The sequence below is a fragment of the Canis lupus genome, chromosome 3 (assembly GCF_048164855.1).
Source record: "Canis lupus baileyi chromosome 3, mCanLup2.hap1, whole genome shotgun sequence".
Taxonomy (NCBI): domain Eukaryota; kingdom Metazoa; phylum Chordata; class Mammalia; order Carnivora; family Canidae; genus Canis; species Canis lupus.
In genome coordinates, this window is record NC_132840.1 from 39,118,282 (window position 1) to 39,132,850 (window position 14,569).

Here is a 14,569-nt window from a genome sequence, read left to right on the forward strand (position 1 = left end):
TAGCAATATTCAGATTTCTTTGCCTCGTAATTTTTTTATTGAGATATAATTGGTATGTAACATTATACTAGTTTCAGGTGTACAACATAATGATTCAATATATGTATATGTAGAGACATGATCCCAATTAGTCTAGTTAATGTACATCAACACACATAGTTACAATCCTGATTACCTTTTAATGTGACTTGTAGAAGCTTCAGTTTCCTTGAAATTGTCCATGTTTTACCAAGTTCTTCCTAATTTCTTCTTTTCACTTTAGTGCTTTCTAAATCTCATTTTAATAGCTTTTAATCTCATTATGCTTATTACTTTCCAGTTGATTTCAATAGAGGACATGGTTCCATACAGCCTAGAGAGAACACCAGTGGTTTTCTAAATGTTACCTAGTTCTTAGAATAGATCATTTTCAAAAGTTTGGAGTCTGCAGGATTGTCATTGCCTCTCTATGGTCAGCAGTATTTTTTAAAATTAGGCCTCATATTTGGGGGTTTCTCTATCCGCTGCCAAATGAAGAACTGCTCACATTCTGCATAATCCAAGAGATGGGTTGCATAGATTTTCCTTTGTCCTGTTCATTGCTTACTTAGCTCTGCAGTCAAGAAGTGAGCGATGACCCTCACCGATGCCTGGTGGCCCTTAGCTGGGACCACCACAGAGATGGGTTGCATGTCAGACATGAAATTAGTGTGTATGTCATAACTGATACATTCAAGTGTATACAACTACCCAGGAGCTCCCTCTCTCTGCTCCAACCCACGTGACCTTATTGCCAGGAATTACGCCACAGCATATGCAGACATTGCAGCCAGTTTTGCCCCTTCCCTCCTTCCTCACCCCAACTTCTGTTCTGTCATTCTTTGAAGTTGTACTTTTGGCATAGGTACAGAAAAGCAGCGTGTGGGTAAGGGTATGTGTGTGTATCCTTGGGTGAGGATGGACACAGGCTAACAGTACTCAGATAGCTACAGAGAGTAGCACCTGTGTCATTTTTATGGCATGTTAAGATGTGGGGCCTCCAGGGGCACCTGGGTGGCTCAGTGATTGAGCATCTGCCTTCAGCTCAGGTCATGATCCTGGGGTCCTGGGATTGAGTCCTGCATCAGGCTCCCTTTGGGGAGCCTGCTTCTCCCTCTGCCTACGTCTCTGCCTCTTCCTGTGTGTCTCTCGTGAATAAATAAAATCTTAAAAAAAAAAAAAAAAAAAAGACTTGTGGCCTCCAAATCAAGGAGAAGTTTGGTGAAGGGACAGGAGCTCTTTTGTCTGCTGTACTTCTCACAGGTAGACAGGGCAAAGCATGGGCATCAACTCACTGATTTTCCTAGATTCCATTTACTTACAGTTAGTGGAGATTCTTTCTCAATTTTGACACTAGAGTGCCTATTAGTTTTTGCTACTGGTATGGTTACGATTCTCGCCTCTTTATTTACTCATTGGAATTTTAATCACAGCTTATTAAGTGGATGACATTTTATATAATAAGTCATTTTATAAGTCTTATATATCAAAACAAAATGAAACAAACGTCTACATATAACAAACATACAAAATTTGGGCTATTTCACAGAAACACCCTGGTAATCTTGATGAAGTTAATTCCAGGTGACATGTTTCTTAAAGGAAAGCTAGAAGTCAAGATCAAGGTGTCAGCAGGTTTGGCTTCTGAGGCTTCTGTCATTAGCTTCTAAACGGCCACTTTCTTGCCATGTCCTCATGTGGTCTTTTCTCTATGTTGGCCCATCCTTGGTGTTTCTGTTTTCAAATTTTCTCTTCTCAGATCAGATTGGATTAGGCCCACCCTAACGGCCTCATTTTATTTAACTCAACTGTTAAACAGGCTTTATCTCCAAACACAATCATAATATAAGGTACTGGAGGTTAGGGCTTCAACATATGAATCTGGGGCGATGTAATTCAGCCTATAACAGAAACAAGACTCAAAGAAGTCCAGCTTTGGAGACAATTTACTTAAGGTCTCTGAATTCCAGTTTACTCATCTGTGAAGTGGATATAAATACATAACTCATTGGGCTGTTGGGAGTATGAAATAAGCCATACAAGGCATCTAGTCCCATGCCTGGGGCGTATTAGGTGGCACAAACATCGACCTCTTACAGCCTCAAGTCAGGAGGTTATTTTGGTTATGTTATTTAACTCAGCCACTGGAATGCTCATTTCACTCCACCATCTTCCTTTGTGTTTACCTTCTGAATCATGGGCCCTACATTGTATTCTTCTTGCCTTCCAGTTAATTGTGAGAAGCACAGTCCTTCCCTGATTTATAGGCAATAAATTCTCAAATCCATACCAAAAAAAATTCTTTGTCCATTTGGCAGATGAAGAAATTGAGGTTAAGAGAAACTGGTTACTTGCCGAACTTCCCCAAGCTAGTACATTTCAGAGCAAGGATTTCTATCTAGGCCCATGTGATTCTAGAGCTCATGCTGCCTTTCTCCAAGGACAAGGGATGAAGGGGTAAAGGGGGGTGCTATACCAGTGAGAAGATGTTACCTCCTGGGCTGGGCCCTGGGCTTCTTTGGGTCATGCCTTCCCCTGGAACTTAAGAGCCCTTTTGCTTTTGTGTATGTTTCTCACACCTCTCCTGGGTCTTAGGACAGAAGATACTGAGCTCCTCAAATTCAGACTGCTCAGCACCAAGCCCAAGGGTGGAGCCAGCCATGGAAATCAGTCAGTTTGCCTAAAGCACCTGTGCTTAGTCACTATCCTAGAAACTTCTGAGTTTCCTAGGACTTGTAGGAGAGTCAGTATAGTATATTGAGATTACAGACTCTGAAGCTAGAAAGCCTGATTTTGACTCAGCCTGATAATTCATTTATCAGTTACCTATTGGTTTTGCCCTCTCTGTGCCTTAGTTTCCTCTTTTGAAAAATAATAGTATCTACTTCATGGGCACTTACAAGGATTAAAAGAATTAATATTTATAAAATATTTTAAAAACACTTAGAACATTGCCTGTAATATAGTAATTACTATAGAAATGTTGTCTCTTAATAATAATAATAATATTATTATTATTATTATTATTATTCTCACCCCAATATGGATATGGACTTCTGCAAGAGAAGATGAAATTCACGAACTCTTAAAAGCCAGGTCCAGTTTCCAACACCCAGCTGATGAGCAGATCTATAACATGTCTCTAATTGCTCACTGTCTACCAATTTTCCTATTCCCATTTACAAAGTAATTGCTGAATCAAACACCTCATGTTTGCTTTATCTCCTAAAATCCTCTGGTTGTTCCTGGGATTATCAAACCAGTCCTTTTCAACCTAATTGCACTCTTCATAATGGGCCAGATGTGTATGATAAGTCCTACTTGTGGCTGTGTCAATTGCTCCATTCTATTTACGCAGCTTCCAGAGCAGCTTCATTATTTATCCCCTCCCCCAACACAATTTGGCTTGTGTGCCTGTGTTTTAAACTGGGTTTGAAGCATTTAATTTTGCCAATACAATTTTAGGGTATTAGTTTGCCTCCTGTTCTCTCTGTGCCCTCCTTAATTACCATTTATTGCAAAGTCACATAGAAACATCAAATGCTAATTCTGACTTACATGTTCCTGGCCAACAACGAGGATAATAATTTCCATCCAACACAACCTGAACTCATTTTACATAAGGGTGATTCAGATTCGAGATTTGAAATCATAATCAAGTCTTTCTCAAAATCGCCTTACCCTAGCAGACATTCACTAATGTGTCTGCTAATTGGTAGGCAAATGGCAAAAAACAAAATCTCAGTGTTAAAAAAAAAAAAAAAAGCAAAAACCAACAACTTTGTAACAGCATTCATGAAATTACTCCTCTCATCAGCTCTTGCAACGTGACAGTTTAAGAAGGGAACACAACTCATTTTATTTGGTTAGATGGGGCTAATCCCACATCACCATAATCCCTCCTGATGTTTTATTGATTCTAAAGGACATTTAATCAGGAAGCAGCTCAGCACTAGAATCCTGCTAATTAGCAAGCAGCCACATTCCAAATGGGTTCCCAATTGAACAGCAGATTAATGGACAATATGCACTAAAATAATGATTCGTGCATTCAGCTCCTAAAATGTGTGTCTAAATTGCATCTTTAATCTCTTAAGGATATAGGTTTGCATACAAAGCCTTTAGCAGAATGGATTTAATTCAACAGAAGAAGCTTTAGCCAATGACTGTTTAAGGATGAAACAGGTTTATCACTTATAAATGCAATTCTTCACTGGTTCTTGTGGTTCAATGTCCTTGAACATTCAAAGGTCAAACACAGGGGAATAAAGAAACTGGTGTGCTTCTCTGATATGCACATAAAACAGTGGGAAATTGAAAATATTGCTATACACAGCCTAACCTCATTTGCTCTTGTCCTCATTAGGGACAATCACTCTTGTTCTCAAATCTCTGTTTCCTGGAATCTTAGTTCTGGATCCCCCCCTTTTAATCAAGTATATTATGTACCACGTATACTGTGAGCTTTGATACTTGCATTTTCTCCATGTATATTGGAGCCTTTTTGGAGCTCCCAATTTTAGCTTATTGGTTTTCTACTTGGCTCTTAGCCCACTTTTCTGCTTCTGCTGCTTAACCACCTCCCCCACTTACTCAACCATCCCCAAGGTTTTAGAGAAGGGAAACCCCCACATGCCAAAGCTGGTCTACTGGAAATTCATTGGTTAGACTCAACCTCCTTCCATCATTCATTTATCAATTGATGTTCCCCATAACCTTTACCCTTCTTTGTTTTTCTGTATTGCTCTTATCATCATGTGATATATGTCACACATTCCAGCTTATTTATTGTTTCTCTTCCCCATTAGAATATAAGCTTCACAAGGGAGGAGATTGTTCCACTCATATTTAAATCCCCAATGATTAGAGTAGTGCTTGGTATACAGTAGGAACTCAATAAATATTTGTTAAATAAATTAATAAATGAATTAATAAAAATATATATATTTAAAGATTTTATTTATTTACAAGAGATACAGAGAGAGAGAGAGAGGTAGAGACAGGCAGAGGGAGAAGTAGGCTCCATGCAGGGAGCCTGACGTGGGACTTGATCCCAGGTCTCCAGGATCATACCCTGGGCTGCAGGTGGCGCTAAACCGCTGAGCTACCCAGGCTGCCCTGAATTAATAAAATATTTATTGTGTGCCTATCATGTGCCAAAGTATTGGCCTACAAGATGTTGGGGATATAATGTGAGGGAAATAGTCATGTTCCCTATCAGCATGGAGATTACTATCTAGACATTAAAGTAACAAGCCACACAAATACATGCATAATTACACATAATGATAAGTTTTAGGAGAGAAAATAATTGAGTGCTAAGAGAGACTATAGCACAAGGAACCTGATTTTTTAAAATTTAGATTAGCTAACATATAGTATATACTTTGTTTCAGATGAAGTGTTCAATAATTTATCAGTTGTGTATAACACCCAGTGCTTATCACATTATGAGTCCTCCTTAATGCCCATCACCCAGTTACCCCATCCCCCACCCAACTCCCCTCCAGTATCCCTCAGTTTGTTTCCTATAGTTAAGAATCTTTCATGGTTTTTCTCTCTCTCTGATGACTTCCCATTCAGTTTTTCCTCCCTTCTCCTATGATCCTCTGTCCTGTTTTTTATATTCCACATATGAATGAAGCTGTATAATTGCCTTTCTCTGATTGACTTATTTCGCTCAGCATAACACCCTCCAGTTCTATCCATATCCATGTAAATGGTAAGTATTCGTCATTTTTCACAGAGCTGGAATAAATAATCCTAAAATTTGTATGGAACCAGAAAAGACCCCAAATAGCCAAAGGAATGTTGAAAAAGAAAACCAAAGCTGGTGGCATCACAATGTCAGACTTCAAGCTGTACTACAAAGCTGTGATCATCCAGACAGTGTGGTACAAAAACAGAGACACAGATCAATAGAACAGGATAGAGAACCCAGAAATGGGCCCTCAATTCTATGGTCACATAATCTTTGACAAAGCAGGAAAGAATATTCAATGGAAAAAAGACAGTCTCCTCAATAAATGGTGCTGGGAAAACTGGACAGCCACATGTAGAAGAATGAAATGGGACCATTTTCTTACACCATACCAAAGATAAGCTCAAAATGGATGAAAGACCCTAAATGTGAGACAGGAATCCATCAAAATCGTAAAGTAGAAAACAGGCAGCAACCTCTTCAACCTTGGCAACAGCAACTTCTTGCTAGACGTATCTCCCAAGGCAAGGGAAACAAAAGCGAAAATGAACTATTTATTGGGACTTCATCAAGATAAAAAACTTCTGCACAGCAAAAGAAACAGTCAACAAAACTAACGGACAACCTACAGGAACGGGAGAAAATATTCACAAATGACATATCAGATAAAGGGCTAGTATCCAAGATCTATAAAGAACTTATTAAACTCAACAGCAAAGAAACAAACAATCCAATCATGAAATGGGCAAAAGACATGAACAGAAACTTCTCCAAAGAAGACATACAAACGGCCAACAGACACATTAAAAAATGCTCTGCATCACTTGCCATCAGGGAAATACAAATCAAAACCACAATGAGATACCACCTCACACCAGTCAGAATGGCTAAAATTAACAAGATGGAAAACAACAAATATTGGTGAGGATGTGGAGAAAGGGGAACCCTCTTGCAGTGTTGGTGGGAATGCAAATGGCATAGTCACTCCAGAAACAGTGTGGAGGTTCCTCAAGAAGTTAAAAATAGAGCTACCCTATGACCCAGCAATTGCACTACTGGGGATTTACCCTAAAGATATAAGTGTTGTGATCTGAAGGGGCACCTGCACCCCAATATTTATAGCAGCAATATCCCCAATAGCCAAACTGTGGGAAGAGCCAAGATGTCCATCGACAGATGAATGGATAAAGATGTGGTCCATGTATACAATGGAATATTACTCAGTCATCAGAAAGAAACCTGATGTTGATGAGGTCTTTAGGAATGGCCTTCTTCAATTTGACCGTCAGAGGGACTTTTCAGAATCTGTGTATCTGCACGCATCCCTGAGAGTATTCTGAGAGTCTATCCTTTCCTTAGTTCAATTCAATTTCATAGATATTTGTTGAATTCTAATATGTACCAGGCAGTGCTCTAGACACTTAGGATACATCAATGAGTATAACAAAAATTCTGCCTATCCCTGGCACTATAGTTTACCATCTGTCAGAAACCCACAGATGACAACAATAAACATCATTCATCAGCAAATCACCTGATACATTAGAAGTTGACAAGTATGTAGAAGAGAGCAGAAGGGAGCAAGTTAAAAGGAAGAAGGGCTGAGAGACTACAACTTTAACTAGATGGCTAGTGTAGGCCTCATGGACAAGGTGACATTGGAGCAAAAAATAAGATGAGAGAGTTAACATGAAGATATCTGGGGAAAGAACATTTTAAGTAGAGGAAACATTCAGAAGTTAGTTGCTGAGGTGAATATGTACCTGGTGTAAGAAAGACAAGGAACACAGTGTAACTGAAACAGAATGAACAAAGGAAGTTGTAGATGGAGCCAGAGAAGTAATGGGGGAGCAGAGCATTTAGGACTCTTTATAAGTATTTTAATGTTTTTTTCTCGCACCCCCCCTCCTGTGAAATAAGATTCTCTTGCAGTTTCATGAGCAAAATAATGACATAAACTGTTTAAGGTTTTGATAGACACTGTAGCTGCTGAATGGAGGAAAAACTAGGGACAAGAGATAAGCCTACTTCAATTAGGAAGCTATTTTAGTATTCCAGGAGAAAGACAGTGGTAGCTTGAATGAGGTGTAATTAAGTAACAATAGAGGTAGCAAAAAGTGGCCAGATTCTGGGCATACTCTGAAGATAGAATTGATTCACTAATGAATTTTTGTTGGATTGGATAGGAAATGTGAGAAAAAGAGAACAGCTAAGAATTACAGGTATGTTTTGTTTTCATTTTAATTCAGTTCATAATATTTTCTAATTTCCCTTTTCCCTCTTACCATAGGTTATTTAAAAGTGTGCTGTTTAGCTTTATGATGTTTGGAGATTTCCAGGATTTTCATTTGTTTGCTTTTAATTTCTAATTTAACTCTGTTGTGATCAGAGAACTATTTTGCATGATTTCATCATTTTAAACTTATTGAGACTTGTTTTATGTCTCAAAATATGGTTCATCTTTTAAATATTTAATGTATGCTTAAAAAGGATCTGTATTCTGTTATTGTATGGAGTGTTCTGTAATTGCTAATTATATCAAGTTGTCTGATCATTTAGTCCAATTTTTTATATTTATAATGCTTTTCTATCTGCTTGTTCTATTAATTACAAAGAGGTATTATATTCTCCAACTGTAATTGTGAATTTGTCTATTTCTCCTTTAAGTTTTGTGTTTTTGTTTCATGTAAATTAGAGCTACATTTTTAAGGACATGAACATTTAGGTTTGTTATGTCCTCTTGATGAATTAAGTTTTTGGCATCCCCTGCTTTGGAATCCACTTTCTCTGACATTAATGTAACTAAGCCAGCTTTCATTTAATTAGAGCTAGCATGATTTATCATTTCCATCCTTTTACTTTTAGTATGTCTTATGTCTTTATATTTTAAAAGGGTTCATTGTAGATAGCATTTAGTTGAGTCTTGCTTTTTTTTTTTTAAGATTTTATTTATTTATTCATGAAAGACACAGAAAGAGAGGCAGAGACACAAGCAGAGAGAGAAGCAGGCTCCATGCAGGGAGCCTGATATGGGACTCAATCCTGGGATAGCAGGATCACGCCCTGGACCAAAGGCAGGCACTTAACTGCTGAGCCACCCAGGCATCCCGAGTCTTGCTTTTTTAATGAAATCAGAAAATCACTGCCTTTGAATTGGTGCATTTGGATCATTAATATTTAATGTAATCTTGATATGGTTGGGTTTAAATCTAAGACATTGATATATATTTTCTATTTATCTTATTTGTTTCTTGTTTCCTTTTCTTCTTTTGAATCTGTTATTATTTAAATATGCTTATGCTTCCCTTTTATCTTTTTAATTAACATTTTAACTTATTACACTCTTCCTTCAAACAAAATATAATACTTAATTTATAGTATAAGAACCTTATCAAGTACATTTCCATTTCCCCCTTGCAGCCATGTATGCTATTGCAAAATGTGGCACTCATATTATGAACTGCATAGTGCATTGTTTTTATTTTTGTTTTAAACAGTAAATTTTCTTTTAAAGAGCTATTTTTAATAAAAATGTATTTTTTAATTTATCCATACATTCATTATTTCCAGTACTTTTCTTTTTGTTGTGTGTGTGTAGATCCAAAATGGTCATTTTTCTCTGCCAGAGGACTTCTTTTAATATTTGGAGTATTACTCTGATGGTTTTGAATTCTCTCATCTCCATCTTATCTTTGTTTTAAAGTCTATTTTGCCTGATGTAATTATAGTTCCTCCAGGTTTCTTTTGGTTTCCATTTGCATAGAATATCTTTTTCTATTCTTTCACTTTCAGTCTGCTTGTTATTCTTACATCTGAAGTGAGTCTCTTACAGGCAGTATATAGATGCAACTTGCTATTTATTCAGTCACTCTCTATCTTTTGATTGGAGAATTTGGTCCATTTACATTTAAAGTAATTATGGATAGGTATGTACTTATTGCCATTTTGTTCATTGCCTTTTGGTTGTTTTGTAGATCCTCTATTCCTTTCTTTATCTCCTGTTCTCTTCCTTTGTCGTTTAATGACTTTAGTGATATGTTTAGAGTCCTTTCTCATTATCTTTTGTGTACCTGCTATAGGTTTTTGCTTTATGGTTACCATGGGGCTTACATATAACAATTTATATTTATATTTTTAAGTTTTATATGTAAATATTTAAATTATATTAAATATATTTAATAAATATTAAAATATTTAATAAATACATATTTAACTTTATATTTATATTCCCCCCACTGTGGCCTTGGGTATTTTCCTCAAGTGAATATATTAGCCAGTACCCAAGAGCAACTATTTAGAAATCTCCGGAGAGAACTCTCTGGGGATATCTCTTTTCTACCACTCTGTACTGTGCATTCTAGCTTCTTTGGTCTCCTTGAACTCCAAACTCCATCTCTTTAACTGAAGAGGAATTCTGGGCTCTGGATTTCCTCTTCATGTTTAGTAAGCTTAGCTTACCTCATTTATTTTTTCTCCTTTAGGAATCACTGTTTTGTGCTGCCTAGTGTCATTTTTAAGTTGTTTAAGGTGGAATGGTAAATCTGATTCTTGCTAGTCTATAATGGTGGGAGTTTGAAGCTTCCTCCTTTGTCTATGACTAAGAGGATTCTGTTCTTAATATAAGCAAACATTCTTTAACTATCTTCAAGTGATGAAACATTGTTTCACAGATGTCTGGGTGGCTTAGTTGGTTGAGTGTCTGACTCTTGATTTCAGTTCAGGTCTTGATCTCATGATTGTGAGATCAAACACTGCATTGGGCTCCATGCTTCCTGGGGAGTCTGCTTGAGATTCTCTCTCTTCCTCTCCCTCTGCCCTTCCCCCACTCACGTGTACATTCTCTCTCTAAAATAAATAAATCTTTAAAAAAAAAGAAATTGATTGCTTCACACCTAAAACTTCTAAAGACAGACCTCAGTATTTGCTATCTTAGTAGATAACTCTGTGAAGAAAATATCAACTTACTTTATTTCACCATGGTAACCCAAATCTTGATGATTTAGCAATGTTTCCAGGAAACTCAAAGTTAGATATAATCCATGCTTTCCACATATAGCCCTAACCTGCAAAATAAGAAAGGATTTGGAGTTTCATTAGAATAAGATTAAGATTTGAATTACTCTCCCATAATTAGAACCCACATGATTTTGACAAAGAATTAATACCCAGGAGTGCATTATCTCATCATAATATCATTCAGGACAAGAATGTCCAACTGAATGAGCACTGGGTGATGTATAGAATTGCTGAATATTGATCACCTGAAGCTAATAAACACTGTATGTTAACTATATTGGAATTAGAATATAAACAATTAAAATAAAAATAGCAAATTTTTATTTGATTGATGCAGAGGTATTGTTCATTACTCAGAAGCTGTTGCACTTTGAAATGTTGATCTTAAATTTTTGTCAGCAATGGGATGGGTGGACAAGGACTAGAAGTTACATACGCTTATACAGGTAAATTGCAAAATATTTTTGTGTATCTCCTTTGATTTATAAAACAAGCTTGATGCATTAGCATGGTCAATATTGCTATCTGCATTTCATATGTGACAAAACCAAGACTTAGAGAGATTAAGTCACTTCCTTGATGTTACACAGTTCATAAATGATGAAACTTAGTCTAAAAACCAGATGCCCAATAAATTTTTGTTGGATTAATAAGTAAAGTGTCATTGTAATTTCCCAAGTACTATTTTTTTCTTTTTTAAGATTTTATTTATGTATTTGAGAGAGCAAGCATGAGCAGGGGGAGGAGCAGAGGGAAAGGGAGAAGCAGACTCCCTGCTGAGCAGAGAGCCTGACACAGGGCTGGATCCCAGGACTCTGGGATCATGACCCATGCCAAAGGCAGATACTCAACTGACTGAGCCATCCAGGCACTCCAGTCCTAGGTTCTTAATATATTCTGAGTCTAGCTGACAAATCAGTTCAGTTCTCAGGTTGGTGGGTAGCTAACATTTAGATTCAAAGTTGTCAGACTTTTACAGGTATGATAGCATGTATTATGTGTTAAGCATTTTGTTTTTGTTTTGTTTTGTTTTGTTTTGTCCTGTTTTGAGACAGAGTAAGAGACAGCATGGCACAAGGGGTTGGAGAAGCAGAGGGAGAAAGGAAGAGAGGCAGGGTGAGGGAGAAGGAGAATCTTAAGCAGGCTCTATGCTCAGCATTGAGCCCAATATAGGGCTTATTCTTAAGACCCTGAGATCATGACCTGAGCCAAAATCAAGGGTTGGACACTTAACTAACTGAGCCACCTAGGTACCCCTAGCATAATGTTCAAACATAAATTTTAGAATAAAACAGGACTTACTTGGGACACCAGATCTGCTGCCTATGATTTGTGCAACCTTTCTGTGCTCAATATTCCATCTACTAAATAAGACTAATATTTTAGAGGCACCTGGGAGGCTCAGTCAGTTAAGCATCTGCCATCAGCTCAGGTCATCCTGGGATCAAGCCCTGCATTGGGCTCCCTGCTCAGCAGGGAGTCTGCTTCTCCCTTTCACCCTGCCTGCCACTCCCCCTACTTGTGCGTGCACGTGCTCTCTCTCTTTGACAAATAAACAAAATCTTTTTCAAAGGCTAATATTTATTTTCCCTAGGGTTCTGTGAGGATTACATCAGAAATTAGCAGTTAGAATAGTGTCTCACTTTTACTACGCACTTGATTAATATTTGTTGAAATGAAGAGAAGAAAGAGGAAAGAGAGGTGAGAGGAGAGCATAGGAAAGGAGAGAGAAAACAAAGAAAGGTGAGGGAAGGGAAGAAAGAATGGAAGGAAGGAAAGAAGGAAGGAAGGAGGAAGGAAGGGAGGGAGGGAGGCAGGGAGGAAGGAAAGGGCAAAGAAAAAGAGATGCCTTATTTAGTGTTTGGACTAAACAGTAGCTACTATTATTACTTTGAGGAAGTTCAGTATAGTGACTGTATTATGTATGTTTTTGTACTCTTATGATTTGACATCTTGGGCTGTGCTGACCCTGTAGTGATTGCCCCTTCCAGGGCTAGCTATTCCTAAAGATGGTGAAGGACTGGCTTGGAAGTGTGCTTTTCTCTCATGTGCAAACCAACCTCTTCCTTTACAGGCGGTAGGGAGTGGGGGTGCGGTTCTCACCGTGGGGCCTGTTTTGCTACCCTTATCACCCCACGGTCAAGTACTAGGCAAGTAGGGACAGCCCCTAGGCCCCAGAGCTCACTGAAATTATTCAAACTAGCCAATCCTAAACCTTATCTTGCCTTGCCCATTCCACAATTAGGGCTCTTGCCCACATTATCCCCTCATCCCCTTTGCCTCCTGACCAACCCTGCCACTTCTGGTGGAGCCTGTGTGGGTGTGCCATGCTCCCTTCCCTTGGAAACTGTAACTATCTCTTCAGTGGCAGTCATCTCCTGATCTATTGGTCTGAACATAGCTGAATAATAATAAAACCTATATTTTAAAATGGTGAGAAAAAGCTAATCTTTATGGAAGGAAACAAACAACAAATCTAGGTTCAAAACTCACACATGTTACTTACTAGGTATATAGGAGTCACATCAGGAATGCATAACAGAGGGAAAAAAGATCAATTTAAAACATAAAAAACTGAATAAAAGTTTACCAGAAGTAAGTAAGGGGTCAGGGAACATTTTAGGCCGAAAAAAATCATGCTTCTTAGAAGCTGCAAATATTTTGCCATTATCCACTCTACTATAGTTTTATACCCTTTTCTAGGCTGGGCAGTAATGATCTGGTCATGAGAGCTTCTCTACTAAACACTGGCTTACTGAGGGCTACAGCTGTGTTTCATTCATTCTTCAATCACCATTTGTCTAGCACCATGTTGAAAAATAAGTATCAATAACTATTGAACAAACAAATATGTAGATAAGCAAGGAAGTGAATGAATGAGTTGAAAGCAGTAAGGAGTAGAGTGTGTATGGGCAGAGATTGGCAAAAATAAATTTAGAGAGGTAGAAATTAGTCACATTGTGCCATTTTACTCCTTAAATAAGAACTGGATTGTCCTCATGATTATAGCATATTAATGTATTTTTAAACATCAGTGTAAGTAAGAGGTTATTCTAAAAACAGTTCATTTACTTCTGGCAACATTGAGTTTTGCTGTAGGCTAAAATGAACAGCAGATTAGAAATAGTACATCAGGGTTCCTAGAAGCAGATTGATTGATGGCTGCTAAGAGCTGACAGTTACAAAGGAGCAAAAAAACATCAAGCAGAAAATCCTGGCAACTTAGTGTTATTCAGGATTATTACTAAAATTGTTTAAAGTATGAATATTCATAATGGTGACCCTTGTTCAATAAGAAAACATTTCATTAAGTGTAGTTTCTTCTGTTTGGTAAGGAAATGTTTTTTAATCAAATGTAAATAAAATGTCTATGTTATTTAGAAAATGACATGTGAAATAAATATTCATTTTCCCAAAATGCTCCTTGAAAGAATGGCACACAGATGCTCTATCAACTTCCTCTCTTCCCACTTAAGGCTCTATTTGCATTTTACCCCATCACTGTACTTCAGCTGTATTTGCCAAGTCACTGGTAACTTCCATGGTTTGAAATTGCATGAGTACTTTACAGTCCTAATTAGATGGTCTCTTCATAGCATGTAACATGACTGATCATGCCATCCTTCTATAAATCTCTTTTTTGGCTTTCTTGACTACCTCCCATGCCTCTTTTGAGGATTTTAGTCTCCTTTGCCAGCTTCTCTTCTTCTACCTACTTCTTGACAATAAGTGTCCTCCTCTACCTTCCCTTCTCACTTTCCATTATGTCCTTGGGTAACCCTAACTATTCCTGCGGCTTCAACTGTATATTGAAGAACTTTAAATCATTATTTA

General features: G+C 37.6%; 1 protein-coding gene across 11 annotated transcripts in view; it reads right to left on the minus strand.

Moving 5' to 3' along the window:
* The window catches only part of C3H1orf87 (chromosome 3 C1orf87 homolog), a 78,391-nt gene that overhangs the window by 22,762 nt on the left and 41,060 nt on the right, over positions 1 to 14,569 (minus strand). For all 11 annotated transcript variants that reach the window (XM_072820475.1, XM_072820481.1, XM_072820482.1 and 8 more), the window contains exon 8: positions 10,685 to 10,782. In XM_072820475.1, coding sequence (XP_072676576.1) covers positions 10,685 to 10,782 — 98 coding nt within the window. The remainder of the gene's footprint in view (positions 1 to 10,684; positions 10,783 to 14,569) is intronic.